Source organism: Lepisma saccharinum, chromosome 5 (genome assembly GCF_977018435.1).
Source record: "Lepisma saccharinum chromosome 5, izLepSacc3.1, whole genome shotgun sequence".
Taxonomy (NCBI): Eukaryota; Metazoa; Arthropoda; class Insecta; order Zygentoma; family Lepismatidae; genus Lepisma; species Lepisma saccharinum.
In genome coordinates, this window is record NC_139233.1 from 18,386,204 (window position 1) to 18,410,349 (window position 24,146).

Below are 24,146 nucleotides of genomic sequence, written 5' to 3' on the forward strand. Positions count from 1 at the left end.
GTAACTGAACAGTTTTAAATAAATAAAAAAAAATAGCACACAATAAGAAATGTGGAATTTTATATATATAAGTACAAATTGCAATTAGCAGTTTCCAGAAGTTTAATTTTGCTGTGCCATGCATGCATGTAATCGAGGAAGTGGAAGTAAATTAAAATTGTTTTTTTTCGCATTGCCTATTACTTTTTGTTGCACTCTGGGCAGGCCTTACTAGTTTGGAGGCGATAGTGGCCCCACGGAAGTGTATGGACCCCACATTCAAGAATACACCTCTTGTCGTCGTGTGCATCCAGAGCAACTTTCCTGACAATATTAGTTGTAAGTACATGATCGACGCTTTGGATACGATGTTCTTTTTGTAGAATGGGCGATTTTGTTCTGAGGCACTCGAGGTAATCCTCAAACTTGAGGTGCTCCCGAACCACTTGCCTGCTTACACCCTTTGCTTTTTTTGTTACTGAACCCTCAGCCCGGATCGCATAGGCTTTGGCACGAAGTCCAGCAAACTCCACAATCACATCCCCGTTTTTCTCGTCCTTGAGTTTGCCGGGTATTTTTTTGTTCCGGGGCAGAATTCCATACCGGTTTAGCTGGGGATAGCCCGATGTGTCGAAGAGCTTGACAAGAGCTGGAACTTTGGCCATATCACCATACGCATCGGCCGTGCGAACATGGTACACCAAGCTGTCTGTGTCTGTGTAGAGGAGCGAGATATTGTGGTTGTAGTGCGCACGTAGTATGCCGTAATATGTCTCGAACATGCACAACTTGCTCAGATCCAAAACTGCAGCTCCCACATAGATGGGCTTGTTGAGTAGCACCTTGCCCCGGTTCATGTGAATCAGAGACATCTGTTCGTTGTAAATTGTTCGAGACCTGAACAGCGGGCTTGCAACAAGTCGACGACACTGTGTTTTCTTCGTCACCAACCTCACATCAACGCGATTTCGCACATTCTCCATGGTCTTCCCAAATACCGCATTGTTCATTAATTTGAAAAAATCGCGATCAAGTTCCGAAGTGGCATCAGTGCGATGGTTGGTGTTCAGTTCGATGTACGGCTTCAACCATGGAGACTGCCTGAACAAGAGCACGTGGTAAACTGCTTTGACCGAGACCCCTTGCTGCATTAACCACTGGAGGTTCCGGTAGTGTAGCACATAACGCTTTTTGGGCTCCAAGTCCATGACGAGCTTCGGTTGATCCGAGCCAGGTGGGCACTTCAATTCCGGAGCAGGCGAAAGGTCACAGAATGTATCCTGCAGCTTCTCGGGGAAGTCAAGGTCCACCTCGGCAAAAAACCCAAACTCGTCGCACTCTTTTTCGATGTCGAAGTTGGAGGGGTCAGCCCACTCAAACTGTCCTGTTGGGAGTGGCTGCATCATGGAGTGCCCGTAAAGATTATTCACGTCAGTGTACATGATGTAGCTTGATGGTTGGGAGGGGTCGTAACCAGTGGCCATGTGGGGATTGTTGGCGTGTGCGAAGCGTTGCGACACTTGGACCATGCCGCCCCGGATAGCTCTCTCGATGAAAAGCATGATATCAACATCGGAGATAAGTGAAAGTTTAACTTTAGTCAGCAGGAGCTTGGCCGACCATGCCAGTCCAGGAAGGCTGTAAAAATATACAGGGTCCAGGTTGTAAATATTTATTGCATTCGCCCGAAACGCCTGGAACACATCGGCAAGAAGCGTCACATCAAGCTTCAGGTATGCATCGTGGTAATCACCGAAAGTTCGGCAACCCAACTTGACCCACATAGACTGAGCATGCTTGTACTCCTCGTCGGTAATACCAGAACCTCTCAGCTGGCTGTAGAACTTATCCTGGGGAGGCAGCAACTCTTCTTCGAACTTGGAAGGGTCTGTGACGTATTCATAGGGGTAGACCCCTTTACGTCTGATGAGTGCGACATCTAAGTTCGGGAAACTTGATGTGGTAATGGTTAGTTGGTCGTCTCTGAGCTTCCCAGCAAGAGCATCGAGGCTTGCCTGGAGGAACCTCAGAGAGTCGAGGAACCGAAGCTCGATGCTGCTGCTTTTTGAGTCGGGGATCGGCACCCACTTGCTGATGCTAATATAACGCTCCTCGTTCTGTGCCAGGACATTGATTCTCGCATTGTCGTACCCTAGATGTGTGACCAAGTGATGGAAATCATATCCCGAGCCATTGTGAAAAAAGACCGGTATGAAGCGCGGGTCCCTGGCTCTCAAGTTACATCTGTTGCACCACGGGCCAATGTAGCTTCCGGTCCCATAATGGTCATGGTGGTGGACCTTTTTGTTATCGTCAGTGAAGACCGAGTTGCAAACAGGACAATTTAGAGCTATTTCGTGCTGATGCTTGTTTTTGGGAGACAGAGGCAGCATGGGCTTGGGGGCCAACAGCACCTTCCCTATCTTGATGGCTTCCTGTTGCATTCTCTCCAGGAAGTGTTTAACCGGGTCGGGACCGCGATACACATAGGGCTCGGAGGCAATATGTTGGTCTCGCCACACCACAACATAGGAGTAACTCGAGGCCTCGTGGATTTGGAAAGGAATGGTAGAGGATGTTTCGGGGTTGGGCTCGCAGTTAGACAGAGGTTGAAGAAAGGCCTCGAAGTCTGCTACAATATAGGCAGGATGCTTCACCATAGCACTGTGCATGCGAAAGCACTCTACTGCACCAGGTTCGGGCAGGATAGTTCGTGCAGGCTCGTTGGTACCACAGTAGAACATGTGGCGAGCTAGCTTCTCAGCAGCAATGTTGGGTCCTCTGATGTACCGGTAATTTTGCTGTTCTCGATTATAAAATATAGCCAAGCACCTGCGACACACCTCGACGTGGTGACTATCACTGCTCCGTTGGCTCGAAACAAGCCGAGAGAGGGAACGGATAAGGGTGTAATGGTGATGGGTTTCGTTCTTGATGAGCAGGAGGTTGATTTCTCGTACCTCGTTGTTGTTGCTCACGTTGCTCACCCGGATGGGATGGACCTCATTTTTGTTCTCGGTGAGACCGTAAACATTGATGGCTAATTGCAGGCCCAACAAGTCACGAGCACGAACCTCAAACTTGTGAATATGCGAGACTTCTACAGGGTAGGCAATCCCGGCCATTGCAACCTCCAGTTCCGACTCATACTGCTTGTAGTGGTTAACACGGCGTGGATTGTTTTCCCTAGGTATAGGGTGCAATGCTGCCAGCACCGACCAGAGGAAGCATTTGGTGTCTTTGTTCTGAATATTGAGAACAGCTTTCCTTGCTTCAACCTCGGGTGGCAGGGCAATATAGCTAGACCCTGCCAGTGGTAGGAACTTGCTAAGTGTCAGACAAAGTTCGTGGGGGTCGCCACACAGCGAACCGCCCGAGCCTTTAGCCTGATGCTCCTCGTGCTTTGCCACAAACTCCTCGACAAACTTGTTGTAGATGCTGTCGAGGTCAGTGATATCTGCCTGATGCAGTGTTTTTGCTTTTGTGGCATGGAAGAATTTATATATTTCATCAGACGGTTTCTTATACTTGCAGCATAGCACGGCATAGAATTTAGTGGAGTATGTAGCCAATGCATCGTTGAGGATGGATATTATCTTAGCTCGCTCGCTCTCCAGAAAACTACGCACATCGCAGAAGCTGTCTGATGTTATGTTAAAGTCTTCTAATAAATGCTCAAACGCAATTCGGTCTGCTTTCTTCGTCAGCTTGACGCGTTTGGTAGGTGGCGATGCATCGAGGGAGGTTACTTCTACCTTTCGCTTGGAAGGTTGCGGTAGAGATGTTCCAGTGCTCTTGCAAGTAAGCTGGTGTCGCTTGAAGTAGTCAATAGAAAAATTGTTTCCACACTTAGAGCACAGTTTGGTCGCACATATTCGCTTTCCCGGCACACAAGTACGACAGTGTCTTTGAAAATTTTTACTTGACACAGCAATTTGGCACGTAGGGCAATTTTTTTCAGAACGCATAATGCAGAGATTTTTTGGGGGTATGTTATTTAATACCAAATGCTGTGCAATGCAAAATATAATTGCTCACTTTTTTTTAAACTATTTTCTATGACCTTATTTGGGTTTTTTCGCCAAATTATATGCTTCTAGTCTCCTATACAATACAATATACGTACAATATTGTCAACAGTATTATATTTGAGCAGGGTCGCTTGTCACCTAAACACTACAGCTCACAGGTCGGTAAAATCTGACATGAAAGTAGATAATACGCTTATGCCTTATTTATATATAATTTTCACGGGGCGTTCAATATTGTCAACAGTATTATATTTGAGCAGGTCGCTTGTCACCTAAACACTACAGCTCACAGGTTGGGGAAATCTGACATGAAAGCAGATAATACGCTTATGCCTTATTTATATATAATTTTCACGGGGCGTTCAATATTGTCGACAGTATTATATTTGAGCGGGCCGCTTGTCGCCTAAACACTACAGCTCACAGGTTGGGAAAATCTGACATGAAAGCAGATAATACGCTTATGCCTTATTTATATATAATTTTCACGGGGCGTTCAATATTGTCATCAGTATTATATTTGAGCAGGTCGCTTGTCGCCTAAACACTACAGCTCACAGGTTGGGAAAATCTGACATGAAAGCAGATAATACGCTTATGCCTTATTTATATATAATTTTCACGGGGCGTTCAATATTGTCGACAGTATTATATTTGAGCAGGTCGCTTGTCACCTAAACACTACAGCTCACAGGTTGGGAAAATCTGACGTGAAAGCAGATAATACGCTTATGCCTTATTTATATATAATTTTCACGGGGCGTACAATATTGTCAACAGTATTATATTTGAGCAGGTCGGTTGTCGCCTAAACACTACAGCTCACAGGTTGGGAAAATCTGACATGAAAGCAGATAATACGCTTATGCCTTATTTATATATAATTTTCACGGGGCGTTCAATATTGTCAGCGGTATCATATTTGAGCAGGTCGCTTGTCACCTAAACACTACAGCTCACAGGTTGGGAAAATCTGACATGAAAGCAGATAATACGCTTATGCCTTATTTATATATAATTTTCACGGGGCGTTCAATATTGTCAGCGGTATTATATTTGAGCAGGTCGCTTGTCACCTAAACACTACAGCTCACAGGTTGGGAAAATCTGACATGAAAGCAGATAATACGCTTATGCCTTATTTATATATAATTTTCACGGGCGTTAAGAGCGTTAGTTTTTGTAGAGCTCTCTTTTTCCATCTTTCCTCTAAACAGTGAAGCTGTAGAAGACACAATTAGCTAACCTAGCATACGACATACCTTCCTAATTAATATGGATATTGTCACACATTCCTCTTATTTTATACTGTTGTAAATGGAAAAGATTATGTACGGTAAATGTTTTGTACATTATAGGGAAAAAATGCAAAATATCCCCCAATTTTAATTCGATCCACCTCTGAATCGAATTTTTACATATTCTCACGCCGCCACATATTGTCCTATTTGCTTCTTTTACTTGCCTTGCTTAATTAACTCTCGCTAATTAGCATTTTTTTGGAAGAAGTCAACTAGAACAACATATGGCGGTATGAGAAATATGTAAATTAAAGAACATTTTAGCAATATATGGGCCCTAGCAATTAGCTTTATCGACTAAGAGTACTCTTTCAAACGTCTTTTGCTGATCGTATTACTAAACGAGGACGTTTAAAATTTTTGGGTGTTGAAAAAGTTTGACCCTACTTTTTATTTCTATTGTTTGCTAATAGATGGCGCTAATAGTACCCCCTCCCCTCCCCTCTCCCCTCTTCTCCTCTGCTGTATGGCAAATAGCACAAACATAGAAATCAAGATTTTGGAGAGCAAAACATAAAATTTGCATGCATCTGATGTCGAACCAGGAACTTTTATCTTTCGGGGAGTCAACATTATTTCTTACTCAGTCGTCATATAACATGAACGCACGCAAAGATTCACATGTGCTTTTATTATTTTGTGTTCGGTAAGTACAAGTATATTCTTACATAAATTATTGTTTAATTTAATAAATTGTAAAACTCGGAGCCTGCTATACTAAAACTCCTTCTGTATTTCATTAAACTATTGAAAGCGAATGTTGCGTGCATGCGGAAATAGCACAGAAAAAAAAAACCGGATGGAAGCAATTTAAAATCAGTAGAGCAAGGTCAGTATTACGAGAACGTAAAAACACGTGTTTTCATTCAACTTCGAAAAATAAGAATAAATATATGCATACAGAACACATATGCTTTCTTTTCACAGTTGTAAAAACATATAAATTGTACATGAAGTAAGTTACGGGAAGGCTCTCTCTTTTATGTCTGTGTATATGTTGTACAATTAGGTACAAGTTGTTGTACAATTAGCTCCTTGCTTTAGGCTAGGTTAGGTTAGGGTGGGTTAGGTTAGGTTAGGTTAGGTTAGAGTAGGTTAGGTTAGGTTAGGTTAGGTTAGGTTTGAGTAGGTTAGGTTAGGTTAGGTTAAAGTAGGTTAGGTTAGGTTAGGTTAGGTTAGGTTAGAGTAGGTTAGGTTAGGTTAGGTTAGGTTAGGTTTGAGTAGGTTAGGTTAGGTTAGGTTAGAGTAGGTTAGGTTAGGTTAGGTTAGGTTAGGTTAGGTTAGAGTAGGTTAGGTTAGGTTAGGTTAGGTTAGGTTTGAGTAGGTTAGGTTAGGTTAGGTTAGGTTAGAGTAGGTTAGGTTAGGTTAGGTTAGGTTAGGTTAGGTTAGGTTTGAGTAGGTTAGGTTAGGTTAGAGTAGGTTAGGTTAGGTTAGGTTAGGTTAGGTTTGAGTAGGTTAGGTTAGGTTAGGTTAGAGTAGGTTAGGTTAGGTTAGGTTAGGTTAGGTTAGGTTTGAGTAGGTTAGAGTAGGTTAGGTTAGGTTAGGTTAGAGTAGGTTAGGTTAGGTTAGGTTAGGTTAGGTTTGAGTAGGTTAGGTTAGGTTAGGTTAGAGTAGGTTAGGTTAGGTTAGGTTAGAGTAGGTTAGGTTAGGTTAGGTTAGGTTAGGTTAGGTTAGGTTAGCCAGTGAAAGATCATATAGTAGAATTTTTGTAGAGTGGGTTGGCAACACCGACGAGCATCAAATAATGATTTCAAGCCTCAAATAATAATTTCGAGCCTCAAAAAAAGAAACATCCAATAAAATTGCCAGATGTAAACAGAGGGCAATAACCCCCCCCCTCATAAAAAGCTACAGTAAACCCACAGTATTGCCAACACTAGGCCCCCCAACAGTATTGCCAGACATAAAAAATACATGGACCCCTCAGGTCCTTTGATGAAAATTTACAGTGAAAAAACCCAGTAGGTTAACAACACTGTCAATCTACGGTAGTGTTGCCAGATGTAAACAGAGGGCAATAAACCCCCCCCCCTCATAAAAAACTACAGTGCCCCCACAGTGTTGCCAACTCTACCCCTCAAAATATACATCATAAAAAACTACGACGAGCCCCACAACCTTGGTAATTTTTTCGGGTAAGAAGTTGACAACACTGTGCCTTACGAGACAAATCTATTAAGGCGATCGAGCCTCACTTCCGGTTTGTGAACTCTCAAGCAAAATTGTCAGTTCCTTTGCTTTTTAGGTTAGGTTAGACCAAAAACCTTGGTGATTTTTTCGAATAAAGTGTTGTCAACACTGCGAGCCTCACCGAGCCTCAAATGTTGTTTCAGTACCGGGACACTAGGTCTACTAGCGACCACAAGAAAAAGAACCTTCCTCCTCTTCCGTTCAACTCGGACTATAAGAGAGCATGCTCCACTCTCCCCCTCCCCTCCACACTGGAGTACGGTGCACAGGAGTCGCGAGTCTGCACAGGTTTCTTTGCTTGTGGTTCCACTATAATAGTAATATAAAATTGTACACTCACCTCACTTAGTTCTCCGGCAGTTTGTTTCTTTATACATCATATTTGGAGAAGATACAATTCAATCTATAGTTGTACGTACACTGTATATAACACAGCTTATTACTGACTTCCTGGACCCTGGATGTAGAGGGTAAAGGAAAACAAAGAAATGAGCATAAATTTCTCTTCGGTGAAGATGTTGTACCTAAACAAAAACAAAAAAACTCAAATAACGAATTCGACAATGTAAATTGATGAGATTTAGTAAATCATTTGATGAAGTGAACTAATTCTGAGTGGACTAATCGCAAACGACATAATCAGCTCAGATCCTATTACTTCTTCTTGGTATGTGACGTAAAGTTCCCGCCCAACCGTTTGACGGCGTTGGTTATCGCATCTCCTTTTCCATAGCCTGTAGTACACATCCTCATCTAGACATTGTTCTTGTTCTGGTGTTTAATATCTGCATACTGCAACACTGTCGTTTTGTCATTTCACATGACTTCACATTGAAGTGATGCATTCACTTGGCCGGTTACACGTCATCGCACGCAAAAACTTCAACCGTTACCATGGTTTTGGGCCAGGGCTGACAGGAAGTGCCTCAATATTATCCAAAATTTGAGCCTTTATACCTAAAGGTTTATTCTCCAACCTCCGGCGATTACATAATTTTCATAATCATAATACAGTTTCATCCTTTTAAGTTTTTTATACATATGTTCATTGATCATTATACAATTTTAAAAGTTGAATTATAACACATTTCTTTCTTTCATCTTGCTTCACAAAAAAGAAAAAAATATAATTTACAGTTGATGCATCTGGTTATATACAGGTTAAACGCTTCTTTCATCTAAGCGCTGATTGGCGGAACAATAAATGCGTAATACAACGTTACATTTCTCAACATTTCGCTTAAGATTAAAGCCGTAACAAATTTCAATTTGTAAAATTTTTAAGTCCAAGCCTTTGTAACACACACACGCACACAATGTCGTGGATTCTTTCTCTATTGTTACAAAACGAGAATTTTCGCTGAGATTGTGATGTGCAGGAGAGGAGGCGCTCGCGCACACGCGTGTATGTAAATATTCAAGAATTTGGCGTGAGTATGGTCGGGAAATATAAAATCTTACATTCCTTGGTTTGTTTAATGTTTAATAACGTTTAAAACTTAAGAACTGATAGGGTTTTCACTTTTTCTGTCATGAATTTATTAATGCTGTAAAACAACCTTTACTAATATTTTCAGTGTTCGAGATTTAGAAGATATGGAATGGGTAGTGTTTCAGAAGAAGCAATATCTTTCCAATTTTTCCATCGAACATTAATAATTAAAATAATCAAATTTGCTATAACTTCCTAACTAGATAACTTTAGTGTAACATTTTGATTCTTTGAATACAAACTGTTTTATCTAGGTAGATAAAAGTTTAGCAAACTGTTTTATCTAGGTAGATAAAAGTTTAGTAATTCCAAGTTAAAATATCAATTAACACCGGGCCTCCCCGATGGCGCAGTGGTAGCGTTGTTGCCTTGAAATCAAGGAGTCCCGGGTTCGATACCCGGTAGAGGCACATGGCACAGTGGTTCGGATTCCACTTTAAACTGTAGGTCCAGTCCCGATTAGCCTTACTGTGCATAAAGTGGACTTAAAACAACAATTCAATCAATCAATTCAATCAATTAACACCGAATATATTGGAGACTAGGAATGATGCTAAAATTTGGCTTTATAGTGTTCATTATTTCAAGTGTCTGTAGATATTACAAGGCTAGGACTTTGATAATGAAGGAGTCCCGGGCATGATACCCGGTGGAGGCACAGTGGTTCTGATCCCACTTTAAACTGTAGGTCCAGACCCAATTACCCTTACTGTGCATTAAGTGGACTTAAAACACCAACTCAACTCAACCAATTAGCCTATCTTTGCATAAAGTACACTTAGAAAAAACTTAAACCAAACCATGATTTTGAAGTCATGGCAACACTGTTGGTGGTCTTAAGCGCGGGATATTGGTGTCTCCAGAAAGGGAAACTCAAACATGTTCATGTTTACGTCATATACACTTGGATACATTGACTTCTTTCACAGGCAGATATCAAGGCATTACACGATGAGTACATATCAAGTGACTGTGAGATGAGCATGAACACTTTGGAGTAAAGCTCAAAAAATTAAAATTCAGTGCATACGACCATTCACGGAGGATATTTGTGAACACCCTACAATGTAAATGATAAATGGATTGATAATCTTAAAACACTATTTTTCACTACAGGTACACTCTATTCCTTGCCCAGCCACGGTTTCATTACTCGTCAGAATCATATGTCAAGGTATTTTGTAAGGAACTATGGGCCTCAATTGCCCTTGTACTCTTCATGATTGCTGTTAGCGTCTGGACTGTGATGGCCGTCAAAAGGAAATTCCACATTGGAAGAGCAACTTCTGAAGACCCTTTCCGTGTTTTCCTCAGGGTTCTAGGATGCTTCTGCTGTCAAGGTGTGTCATGCGGATAGAAAATCCATTAGTGCATTGCTTTATATAGCACAATAGTGGGTATAATTATGATTGTGCACTATTGTACCCTGTTAAACACAGGAAAGTCTAGAGAGACGGCAGATAAATATCAGATTCTTCAACACTATTGAGACAAATTTATTTTTAAGACGAATCTATGTTTTTTCTTGTTATCTATGCTAGTGATAATTTTACCACCTCTTCTCAGAAACAATTCAGTTTTTGTATGTGTAACCTAAATATTTTCTTTAGAATTCTATGTTTTCATATGCAAAATAGGTGGTTTGAAAACGGACAATGTTCCAAGGAGATGTTGTGAAATGAGGCAGAGAAGTTTAAAATTAATCTGTGCACACACACACATACAAACACTTCAAACTGCACCAGCTAGTAAAATAATACAAAGATAGATCAAGTTCTAATAAATGCTGCTAATTTGGTTATAAAAGAAAACATGTAGATGTAATGTATGTATCGTAAAATTTCAGTAACAAAAGTTTAAATTAAAAGGCAATATAGCCACCATTGCAACAGTTAATACTATATGTTTCAACTTTATAATTACATGACATCAAAGAGCGTGACTTTGACATTACATCTACTCGTATTACATGGTAACGTGTCTCTTTTTATGAAGAATGCATTAAATCGCTGTTCAAGAAATTTTGTATTTGTCATATCGATTAGTATTATTTTTGTTTGATTGTACAAGTTTTGGGAGTTAGGTGGTAGAGTAGCTACGGTCTGAACTTCGAACACGAATACAGAATTTCTAATTCTAGTTCCAAAAGTACAATGAGCCTACTTTTGGAAAATGAAACATGATAGTAATTTTGTAATTTCATGATTCTACATTACGTGATAGAAATTCCTACTTTCTTACAGGTTCACCTGAAATTTTCGCTTTTTCATACGAAGGATTTATGTATTTGATGACAATACTCATGGGGTATATTTTGAACATATCCTACAATATGGTGTTGATATCTGTTCTTACGTCTACAATCTCTAACATGCCTTTCAACTCGCTGGAAGAACTCGCAAATGATGATTCATATGAGATTTACCTTTACGGGGGTGGTATTGGGGAAGTTGCTTTGCAAGTAAGTGATATTTTCTGCAATTGATACTTTGAAAATAAACAACGTTGGCTTTACAACTCGCACAATTATAGCGATCTCAAATTCTTGATGCATAAATTTAAAATAATTTGACGAATTTGGAAACATGAAAACAGTATTTGTTGTGAATATTTCTTAGGCTGATAGAACGGAAGGGTAACCTGAGACATTGTATACTTTTAGAGTAGTAATATACCCCTTTCAAAAATTTAGAGAAAATTATTAAAATGAAAGGAAGACACCTGTAGTTTATACGTTGTGAAGAAACGTTACATAGTACGGTCAAAGTTCACATTCGCTTAAAGTTTACATCGAATTATAGGTATACCCATCTGTCATCAAATTTGTGTACGAGGCGTGTCAAGAAAGTAAAGATACAAGTAGCTAATATGTATCTTAGGGAAATATATAAGGCATAAGTTGACAACACTGACAGTAACCTTGGTCCTTACTCTTTCCAGTAGCGTCCATTCGCAGTGCTGCGCTGTCTTGTGTGAGTTACACGTATAGGAAATGGCTGAGGGTGATAAGGAATCCCGCCAAATGCGAAGTGCTGCTCTGATGCGGTTTCTCCAGGCAAAAGGCGAATTCGCAGCAAACATTCATCGTCAAATTTCGGCAGTTTATGGGAACATTATGAATAGTTAAAATGTGACGAAGTGGAGTCGAGCCTTCAATTCCTTTAAGAAGGTCATCAGAGATAACAGACGGCTTCCTCTCCTGTGTTCGTCATGGATATCTATCCTACCTCCCGCTAAGGCACGACATCACTTCGTCACATTTTAACGATTCATAATGTTCCCATAAACTGCCGAAATTTGACAATGAATGTTCTCTGGACATTCGCCTTTTGCATCGCAGCCCGCACTTCGCATTTGGCGGGATTCCTTATCACCCTCAGCCATCCTACACAAGAATCAGCGCAGCACTGCAAATGGACGCTACTGGAAAGAGTAAGAATTAAGGTTGCTGTCAGTGTTATCAACTTATGCCTTACATATTTTCCCTCAGATATATATCAGTTGTATCTTTACTTTCCTGACATGCCTCGTAGTATAGTCTACATTTTAAAAATTCATGGCTTTACTCATCACGATTAGGCAATTTTTTAAGCAGTAAGTTCATTCCATTATGTTAACTTCTATTTATTTGTTTTATTATCATTCAAAAACGCTATTGTTGCTTTCTGTATGCTAATACAGGAATCTTATTACCTAATGAGATGGGTGTCATGCAGGGTTCAAGCAATACAATATTAGTCATTGTTTCTTTAGTAGATCACTCTTCTACTATCACCTACTAACACTAATTACAACTTGCTAAAACTTGTTGTTGAGGATGTAGAATCTACACATCTTTTATTAGTTTAAAAATGTAACACTCGTACATACAACTCCAACATAAATGTGGTTCTAGTGGTTCACAGGGGTGTCAGCTACTACTTATGACGCCATATTAATACTGAATTGAGAAGTGTGCAACTCCCCACATTTTTGTATTTCTTGTTATAATCTCTCAAGAAGCATGTTGGTGAATTTGTTTTATTTACTTACGACGAACGATAATTTCCTTCCAAATCATAGATAGTGCTACTGATGTATCTATTACGGAGAGATGTGTAAGGCAAAGAAGGCCCCTGTTACCTTTTAGCAATTTTAACTTGGAAAGCAAGATTTATTTTTGGTGACATTATTGTAAACTGACATCATAATCGCTAAAAGTGTCTAAACATAACTATATTAGATTATATTTTCATTCATAATAACAAGTCGTCAACAACTGAAAAAAAAATGATTGTTTGACTGTGCAATATGATTTGTTCGATGCAAAAATAACTGAAAATGCCTTCTTTCAATTGGCAATTCACCATAAATCTGTGTTTAGGAACAGATGCACTGCTAGTCTATGTGGCAGAGTGGTTAGTGTAACGTGTTAAGCTGTTTTGAATTGTTGTTTTAAGCACAGAAAGGCTAATCGGAACTGAACCTACAGTTTAAAGTTGGATCCGAACCACTATGTGCCTCCACCGTGTATCGGACCCTTGATTACAAGTCGATGACGGTACCACTGCGCCATCGGGGAGGCCTTGTTCTACGTTAAGGATTTGCATTGTGTTTATCCAATCATCTCTTTTCATCTAATCATCATTCATTCACACCGTCGTGATTACCCAAGGAGATAGAAAAGTGAAGCAAAATAATCATGACGGAAGTAGAACTAGTATCCTATATAATCATAAAAGTACAGTTTAACCTTAAGACCGAGGTATGCTCAACAAAGTTTGTTTATAATAATAACTTTGCCCAAATAGAACCAGAAGAACATGTTCCCAGACCGGAAATCGAAAGTGATATTATTACGAAAGTAAATTTAATTTTTTAAAAAGGAAACATATCCAGCTATACTGCGGGACATGAAAATACGAGCTTCAAGGTCACGCGTACCCAGGGCGCTGTTGCCATGTTCGGCTGATACTCTTCCCCTCGGATTAAAATATTTTATATTTTTACGTTAAAGTTTTATACTTCATATTTTATTTTATACTTATCTTTAAATTCTGCAGAACTCGTAACATTGATTTTTTGAACCCGAAAGCTAATTTTATCTGCTGAATCAAGTGTCACCTTCTCAGCAGTTGGATATTATGCATGATCAAAATAAACTAACAATGAACCTACTCAGTACTTCCTTATCAAACTCATGTAATCTGGTTATATTCAACTCGCTTTTGCAGTGTTACCCTGGCGTTTGGAATGGGGTTTATTTCCTTCCCTACCTTCCACATTTTCATTGTCGTCAGCACTATTAGTGTCACTCATAGTAACAGCCAACATTACCGAACCACTGATACCAAAGAAATGTGTACCCGTTCGTGTCTCGACAACGCCACAGGGCGAGGGGCGAAGAGAGGAGTTAGGGAGACGGTTGGCCTTGAAGCTCTAATTTTCGTGTCTCGCAGTATAGATGCACAAAAATATTATTGGAAATATTTTCTGTTTCCAGTCGGCAACTGAAGGTTATATGCAGAAGATCTGGAGCCGCATAAAAACTGAGAACCTCCTGGATGTGACGGGCCTCAGGAACCTAGGTACCAAGATCTGTCGTGAGAAGATTACGTTCTTTGGGCCTGACACATATATGGTGCAGTTTGGATACATCAAAGAATGCCAAATCATACGTATCTGGAAGAGGTACTTTAAACTACCTCTGTCGTTTCCAATGTCGAAAGGATTCGGTCTCAGAAGTGGAATAGACCATTAGTAAGGGCAATTTCTTTGTAAATTACGTACATAGTGTGTAAATTATAATGTGAAAAGAGTGCCATCCCCATTCGCCTTCCATGACTACATATATATATATTTGTGTGTGTGTGTGTGTGTGTGTGTGTGTTTGTGTGTATGTAATATATATATATATTCGTGATTTTTAATGAGTCATTTAAAAATCACACCCCAAACATATATTTATCGCGCACATCCAGCCATTCAATATGTTCCTTAATGGTACAGTTGACGTGTGAAAAATGTTTGGACCCCTCTCCTTGGCGGACATACGTATTATCCATATTCGTAACTATGATTTAGGTTCTTCTTATTTAGTATTATTTTCTATGTGGTCCAGTGCGAATGTTCCAAGAAATATATTGCAGTATATCTTAGGACATGTCACAATACAATGATTATACTAAAAATATGTGACTTTGCAAGATAACATTTGATGAGAGTCATTGCATTCCTTAGTTCGAGAATATTGAGTTCTTGAGGGAAATTGCAGGGCCTCCCCGATGGCGCAGTGGTAGCGTCGTTGCCTTGTAATCAAGGGGTCCCGGGTTCGATACCCGTTGGAGGCACAAGTGGTTCGGATCCCACTTTAAAATGTAGGTCCAGTCCCGATTAGCCTTACTGTGCATAAAGTGGACTTAAAACACCAAATCAATCCAATCCAATCCAATTGAGGGAAATTGTATGTTGAGATAGTTCGTGGAAATTTTACGTTTTCATCATTCATTAGAATTCTTCCAATTCAATACATCCAATAGATGCATTCGAGTTTAGGAATATCAGAGAGTTAGTTAGTTAATTAGTTTACAATTTAATTATCTCAAGAAATGAAATTAGTAGCTAAATACCGTTACCGAACGTTCGAGGAACCACTTACTAATGAGAACAGCCCGTGCATATGTGCTGTACAGCAATTTATTTCGTTGAGATAAGATCTGACGGATTGTAAAACAGGAATAAAAAGAAATGTGACCTGATAAATTTGTTCCATATATTACTTCATAAAGTTTAAACACACTGTTTATCACTTTTTCAGCATAAAGAAAATGCACGAGGCTGGACTGATAAACAGAGCCATCAGAAATCAAGAAAGGAATTTATTGGAACCAGACCATAACGTAGAAGAATTGAACTTGTCTCAAATATATCCAGTGGTTATGTTATATGGGTTTGGGATATTGCTAGCAATATTCCTGCTCTTCTTAGAGGTTGCAAACAACAAACTACGTGGAAGGAAAGTAGCAGTAGAGTGCTGCAGGGAGAGGATTTCGCTGCAGCCTCAAGTAGTTTGCACTGACGAGGAAAGATAGCTGACGGAATTGAGCTTCTTCGCTCGATTGAATAACGCTCGAAGAGGCAAAACGAGCGGTATACACTCGAAGCCCAGTAGTACCCGAATAACCATAGTTTATCTGTGGTAGTGGGCCCTCAAACATGGATCGTGAAGTGAAAGACTCGGTGAAATTGAAACTTAAGTGAACATTGTCATCATCTCCATGTTAATCTGTCTTACCAATACATAGTGACACATGAAAATGAAATAGATGATTGTGGGCTGAAACTACCAACGTCTATTTTTTATATACATGTGTATGTAAGTATCTACGATTATTGAGTGATATTCCATTGTGTAGGCTCGAGGCTCGAGTGTAACATGCTCGTGAGAGGAAGACTCGAACGAGTGGTCTCATGCAGTAGGGGAACCTGTCCTAAAATGACATACTCAGATAAAATGACATACCTTGAGTTTCTCGTTACTGCCGCAAGGGGCAGTACTTTTCAGTCTCTGATTGTGTACTGTAGTAGTCAACAAAGAACCTGTGTAAGTGGCGGTGCCATTGTGTAAAGGATTTCGGAATAGGAGCGTAATCCTTAAATACGAGTTGTAAAAGTTTGAGGTGATCATTGTTTGATGCCAGATTTCTACAATTACAATAAGCGGGCCTACATTTGTATAAATAAGGTAAGGAAATAGTTATATTGTGCATATTATAAACGCATCGTAAAATCTTGCAAGTATTCATAAACGCGAGCATTAACACACCTGTTTGAGGTTATGACAGAGGGTAAAATGACATAGTATGTCATTTTACCAGAGTAAAAATTTTTGTGGACCTTCACATTTAATAGGAATTATATTATTGCCAAGGTGTAAAATATGTAAGTGTTGAAAGTTGTTCAATGTGTAAATAATACCAGTAATGACTACAGTTAAATAAATAAATCACTATTGCAACTGAATGATTGTAAATATTATGGAAAGCAGACTGAAAATGTTTTATTTTATTATTATTTTAGGCTACAGAAATAATGGTTGGAGAGTACGTAAGAAAAACTGACAGACAGTCATGGCATAAGGACACTACGCAACGTGCTATTAATGCAATAAACAATGGAGAAATGTGTTGGCAACGTGCATCCAAGACATTCTGCGTTCCCCAGGCTACGCTGCGGAGGAGAGTGCAGAGGAAAAACAAGCAGGTGGTTGGAGTTGATAAAGGATTGGGTCGTTACCAAACAACATTTCCGCCGGTGGGAAGGTGGGACCCAACTAGGAATTGATACACCTGAAACTGCGGCCGAATCATCATCATCTCCAGCTTTGACTCCTGTAACCGAAATTGCACAATCTCTTCCTCCGCCATCTGCAATGCCATCACCTTGTGGTACCACATCTGTAACTGCAACTTCATTACCCTCATTGCTCAGGCCAATCGACACTACCCTCTACATCCCAAGCCAGGTCCTCCAAAAAAAGGAAGCATGAGGGACCACAAGTCTTAACAGGTTGCCCTTATCTCCGCGAAGTGAAGACAAAAGTTGCAAAGAAGAAAATATTAGAATCAAGACGGGCAGCTCGACAAGCCAAGATTAAACTTCAGTTTGATGATAATGACGATGATGATTCTGAGCTACATGATAGTGATGACGATGCGCCATGAATCTATTGCAACGACTTATTCAGTCATTCGAAACCTAAGGAAACATGGCTGAAGTGCATACAATGTTCAATGTGGGCGCACAATGAGCGTGCTGGTGTACCAAAGACATCAAGGACATTTACTTGCGAGTCATGCAAGTAAAAAGTTTCAATTACGTGTTATATGAATGGGTATGTAAGATTCAATTACATGTTATAAATGGGTATGTCATTTTATGAAAGTACCTCAGGTAAAATGACACACAGTTGCATTTTTCAAAAAAACCTTTGTAAAGAGCATATAACATAACATATATTATTTTTAACTGTACCATATAAAAGGTAATGCTTTGAGTTCTTAATATGTAAAAAATAAACAAAGAGTTGCAATTAATACACTTGCTACAGCATTTTTTCCTTACAGTATGTCATTTTAGGACAGGTTCCCCTACTCTAATGGAAGTCAAATCCGCACATGAAGTATGTGTGTACATCTGAGAAATACTATTGTATCAGCAAGCACAGCTATTTTCAGATACATCGATCGGCTTCTTGACGAAGACGATTATGAGTCATTTCCACGTGACTTCTGTAGAGCAATAACTGTTTCGATTGTTGATAAATTACAAGACTTATACACAGAATGTGTACAGAACATATTAATGCCAATAATATTTCGATTACTATTTTGTTTTCTTAAGTTAAATGTATTGCTTATGGAAATTGTTATACATTACTATAAGCTCTTTTCAGTTCTTACGTCGTGCGGTCTAGAAGCTGGCAGGGGAAGTGGGGACCGGGGAACATGCCGCTGACCAACCAGAGAACAGACCACCTAGCGGTGGAGCCGAGAGTTAGGCAGTTGCGGGAGGAAGCTGCAGGCGCTAACTTCGTTCTGCACGTTGCTGTGTTGCCAATTCACCGCGTTGCTGATGGTCTTTTGCCCCAGTGTTGATTCCTGTTTGTTATGAGCAGAATGTAGGAATAACATACGTGGGAGTAATTGTTGTCGCGTCGTGTATTGCCTAACTGCATTGTTTCTTCGATAAACGTGTATGTGGCATGTGATGTTACGTTTATTTGTACTCTCGCTGTTCCATTGTGACGCGAACTGTGCAGCATATTGTTAGGGAAGGCAAAGACAGTCTTGAATCACCGCGCAAACGAATCAAAAGGAACAGTATCACAAAGGCAATCGACGGTTGCGATAAAGATATAACAAGAAGAATTATCCTCGGGTATTATGTAAAGGGTGAATATCCAACACTGAACAAGTTTTCGTTGATTTGCATACATTAATAAGCTTTCAGTGGGGAGTTTCGTCGTTGTGAAGGATACTGAAGTATATGGGGTTCAAGTACAAAAAGCAATGACGGTAGACGATTTCTGATGGAGAGAGCCGATATACGAGTTACAGCCAGAGTAACGTTTTTGAGAAAAATGCATCTTCTAAAAAATAAGGAACCTTTGCCCTATATAGGTATTTCATTTAGATGAAACGTACATAGATCAGAATTACGCTCCAACGAAAATCTGGCAAAATAAAGAGGGTACAGGGGGTTTAAAAGTGCCCGTGGGTAAAGGTGGGCGCATTATTGTTTGTCACGTAGGTTCCAGTCACACTGGTTTTCTACAGGCATGTAAATTAGTTTTCAGTGGTTTTTGCAGTTTTTAGATACGCTTGACGAAAGGAATATCAAAGACGCAGTGATTGTAATGGACAATGCTAGCTACCATTCGGTACAGTTGGAAAGAATTCCTACAACGTATACCCCTGATATCATACACTTATCGGTATTCTACTGACCACAAGATGGGGATAATACGCATTCTCAGGCCATACACGAACAATAGGACGTCTGTATTTCATGGTTCTTTCGATTTCAACTCCCCTTTCCCGCTACTCTGGCAACGCTGCAGTCTCTCTCTCTAACCGGCCTGTCTCGTTGCGCTGGATAGGTCGTTTCCCCGCTCTCCACTTCCCCTGCCAGCTTCTAGAGCGCAAGCCGTAACAACTGAAAAGAGCGACTTTCTCTTTTAAAAATAATTTACCTCTTCTCAATTTTGTGAGTAACAGTTCATATGAAAATACCAGCAATGCCAAAAAATATCCAAAGAGTAAAATTACGAACGTTGCTGCCAGATGCTCCATGTTGATTTTGATAGTTGCAGTGCAGGGAGTTTCGCAAATAACGTCTTGAGTCACCTCTTTAATAGCGTCCTCCACCCACTTTACCATGAGACCGGCTTCGTGCATCCTGCTGATCAAGATGTTGACCTGGGGAAGATACGGCGAACCTTTCGGATGAGGAACGGTCCCAAGTGCAATTCCCAGGTTGTCCTTCATAACCCGAAATGGCGCCGGACAACTTCTGCACTTGTGGAATTTATACCCAAAGTACCTGAAGTTAAGTTCCGAGCCAAGAACAGCATGATTTCGTTCGCTAATAACATTCTCAAAAACATGTTCGTAGCTTGATCTAGTGACCTCAAACTGTTCATACAGTTTCCTCATCACAGGATCCTTTTTGTTGTTTAAAACATGCTGAAAGAAAACATTTCCCATTATTTTTAATCCAGAGTCAGCAAGTTGCTCGAACGTGTTGATGTCCGATTTGTATTGCGGGACGGTGAAAACGCTTATAATGCCAGCTTGGTAAAGATTTGCAACAACTAAGCTGAAGTAGGTCCAGAAGAAGAAGGTGATCCTCAGCGAACTGACTCGAGGGAGGGAGACTGAGATCTGAAGAAGAATACCAAGCAGGCGAAGGGAAGTGTGAACCCAGCTTTTCCAGTCTGCCTTGCTACATTGAGGAATAGTAATTGATCTGGCAACTATGACTTCCAGGAAGAACGATGCCGCCAGTAACACCCACATTTCCCTACGATAAATTATAATCATCGATACCCAGTGGGGTATCACCCGGCCACTCGGCACTAGCCCAGCTATTCGGCCAAGAGCAGTAAATTTAGAGAACTCAATAGCTTCAAGTTTCTCCTTGCTCATCGCCAAGTGAACGTATGCTATGTCTGCCCTGTCGCTAACCAAGTCTCCCAGCAGGTAAGTCCAGCTACCATTGTTAAGCTTAGAGCCAACCATTGACCTTTTGTGCACGATTGGGTGTTTGATAGTGTAGTTCATGTATTTGCACAACGCTTCATACACATTCACCAGGGAACCCTTAAATTTTATAACCCCATCGGCATCTTTCCACACTGACAGACTTGGTGCAAAGTCAGTGTATAGCGTTGTCGGTTGGAGTGTATAATTGAACAAATTAGTTGCCTTTTTGGAAGAATATGCTTCAAGCAAAGCCACATCCGCTTCATGAACTGCTTCTAGAGAAATGTTCATTACGTATAGTACACGGGAGAACGGATTGTATGAGGCAATGCAAGCTGTTGGTGATAAATAGACATCACCTTTGTTTCCATCGAATTCGATAATGGCGATCCTAAGTACCTTAACTTTCCAGAACTCTCTCAAAATAAAGTTTTTCTCCAAACAAGTCTTGCAGGACGTTGTGATTAGTAGAAAATTGGCTCTGCTGTTCCACCAAAACGAATTTTTCATTTCAGCGATCTGATTTGTAAGACTTGAATCGCTTCCTGCAAAAATAATAACGACATCGTAATCTCCAAGCAACTTAAGATTTCCAGTGTTATTTCCACGATCAGAAAACACATTCGCTATTATTACAGAGGTTTGGATTTCACTTACAAACTGAGGAAGTACTAATACATTTGAAACGTCTGAACATGTCAGAATTACTGCTGTAAGTGAAGCAGAAGGAAAGTATTTGGCATAGAGAGATCGAAGAGAATGAGACAGTTGATTGAAGTAGATTTGATGAATCGTCTCGTGAGGAAGATCTATTCTAGTGCTTCCTGTTGTCCTCTCCCTTGCGACGACTAGCAATACAAGAAGAGTTCCGAGGTTCTTCAAAGTCATCAGTGCTCTCGTTGAGATGCTTTTCTTTGGAAGCAGAAGACTTCACACTCATCTAAAATGGAATTAAAAATAATGCAATGATTACGCTCTGAACATCTTTCTTCTGTTTTACACCTTGAACCTTCTCTTTGGTTATTTCGTTATCATATGCCATCTCACTTTAGAAAACTAACCCGGAAAACGAAGAAGTTTCTTACGTAACGCCAGTGTCCATCTTTCTCTGTCAACTATCGATATTTCAGAAACAGCAATAGTTATAAAGATGAAATTTAATTTTATCGTACATCTACAAAATGATAAACTATCTCAGTGGTTCCAAATGTGTGAGCCACAGGGCACTGGGGTGCCGGGAAATGTTCCAGTATTTTCATAAAATGACACTTATTCCAAATATGTACTCTTTACATACAACATGTTTCTGAATTTGAAATATGTGTTTATTTTTTATTTAAGGCAAGCAAGCTAACCACACTAACTGAGTGTAGTAAGTGTTAGATAGGCCTACATTCTGTCGTGCGCGGCTCGGAAAATCTTGAAACACTAAGGTTGCCGTGAAACGAAAAAGTTTGGTAACCGCTGAGCTAACTCAATCTGAACCAACTTGATAGGTCTGTGGCTGGTCTAAGGTAGGATTTTTTCGACCTTATCTCTGCATAAAGTGGCTGGGGGGTTCGCCCAGCCTAAAATTAAGGGGACAACCTGCTGCAAAGTAGACAGTGTACTTTATCTTACCTTTTACCATTCTGGTGAGCCATTAATATACAAGCTTAACAAATGTTAAAAGATACATTTTTTTACAGGCCAAAGTTAACTTTTCTCATGCCAAAGATTAGGGCTAAGGCGATGGAATGTCAATATTAATCTAAACCTGAAGAAAATTGTAAGAAATGGCAGGAATTGATATTTCCAAGGAAAGGTAGAGATGGAATGTCTAAATAGCTTCCGTTATAAGCTTTCGGGTGTAGGAATGCCAGATTGTTCAGTAAAATTATTTTATCTTTAAAATTTTACCAACATAAGTGTTACTCTATTTCAGGAAAAAGAAAAATATCAAGTACTTGCTTGCAGAAAACCCCAAAGTATGTTTACTTGCCCAAAATACAAAAAAATTTAAAAAATGCGGGGAACGCTATCATACTATGCTTCATCTTGGGACACTGGCAAGTAAGAATTGTTTTTCAAATTGAAGTCCTCGCATTTGAACTATTTTAGTTGAAACATACTATGGAAGTAATATATAAAAGTTATTCAATGTTATTAAGGAGTATTATAATTAGGGATAAAGATCATTACTAATAATTTGTTTCAGAATATTAATAAATACGTAACTGCAAAAACCTAATGCAACAAAATATAATGGGATATTCCAATTAAGTAGGATAAATTTTGATTATCAGTTCCTTTCCTTAACATGTACACACTGTGTATACGTTTTCTGACAACCTGACACTTATGACCTACGCATGATTAAGTTCATATGTGAAGAGAGAAACTCATTATAGATAGTCCTGAGAAAGACATTTCAATCATATCAATCATATTATTTTATATCTGTGTTTTTACTTAATTGGAAATGTACGAAATTTAAAATATATGAAACATCTTTTTACACAAAACATAAACATCCCATCCCAAATTGGAAAAAAATTCTCAATTCATAGTTCATAGATTCTACACGGTGAAAATGCATCTACAATTTCATTTCTTCATATTTTTGCAGAATGTTCAATATCAGTAACAGAAATGATTGCTGTTGAATTAATTGCCAGATTTTGCAAAATCTTAAATAGACCAACTATATATTTAGTTATTGCTCATATCTGCTGCACAATAACAACAGGTGAACTACGAACTACATTCCTAAGAATCTAAATATTCCTAAAATCTAAATATTTTGACCCTCACCAAGATACTTTCATTCCTTGGCTTCCCTAAAGAATTATCTTGATAGAGAAGTATTTCTTCTAATTTAGAATGGAAGTCTTGATCTGTGAGGTAAACATGCAAAAAAAGGTAAAGTGCTCCCCTGTGCTTAGCACCACGCGATGAAGGCGTATAGTGGGTGGGGGGTAACGCCCTGTATGCTACGCCCTCCCTTGCCCGGGAAAACAAATGCTACCACTACCTAGATAGAGGCGGCAAAATCTCCCTCGGACAAGCGAAATAGCGTTACGGTCCAGGTTAAGTTCGTGTGTAGGAACCGGTGCCCAACAGTGCATAGTAATAAGCCATATCGAATAAAAACAAAGATATATGTACTTCCAAATTACCACCTCTTTACCTGTAGCCGGGAAGCGGCTAGCTGCATACCTGAAAATCACGGGTAGCGACATGCATACGAAAATGATATAGTCCAAAATTAACATGAAAATAAAAAGTATATTCTATTCATAACCAACAAAAATGGAACTATTACAGGTCCCCACACTTGCACTCTCACATTCTCTCTCAGATTCAATCCTCATGGGGTCATCGACACAAGAAATTATACATGACATGTACAGGTTTTATGACGACAAGC

At 39.7% G+C, this 24,146-nt stretch overlaps 1 protein-coding gene across 1 annotated transcript; it reads right to left on the reverse strand.

Annotated features, from left to right (window-relative positions):
• Positions 1-17,714: 17,714 nt before the first annotated feature.
• On the reverse strand, positions 17,715-21,028 carry LOC145987708 (glutamate receptor ionotropic, kainate 4-like). Its single transcript, XM_083122277.1, has 2 exons — positions 19,802-21,028; positions 17,715-17,729 (listed from the first exon to the last, which is right to left on the reverse strand). The coding sequence occupies exons 1-2, from the start codon at positions 21,026-21,028 to the stop codon at positions 17,715-17,717; spliced, it is 1,242 nt and encodes a 413-aa protein (XP_082978403.1).
• Between the last annotated feature and the right edge of the window lie 3,118 nt (positions 21,029-24,146).

What these genes read in the sequence shown, in the direction of transcription:
- LOC145987708 (XM_083122277.1), bottom strand. Translation starts at nt 21,028, where the DNA reads ATGAACATTTCTCTAGAAGCAGTTCATGAAGCGGATGTGGCTTTGCTT.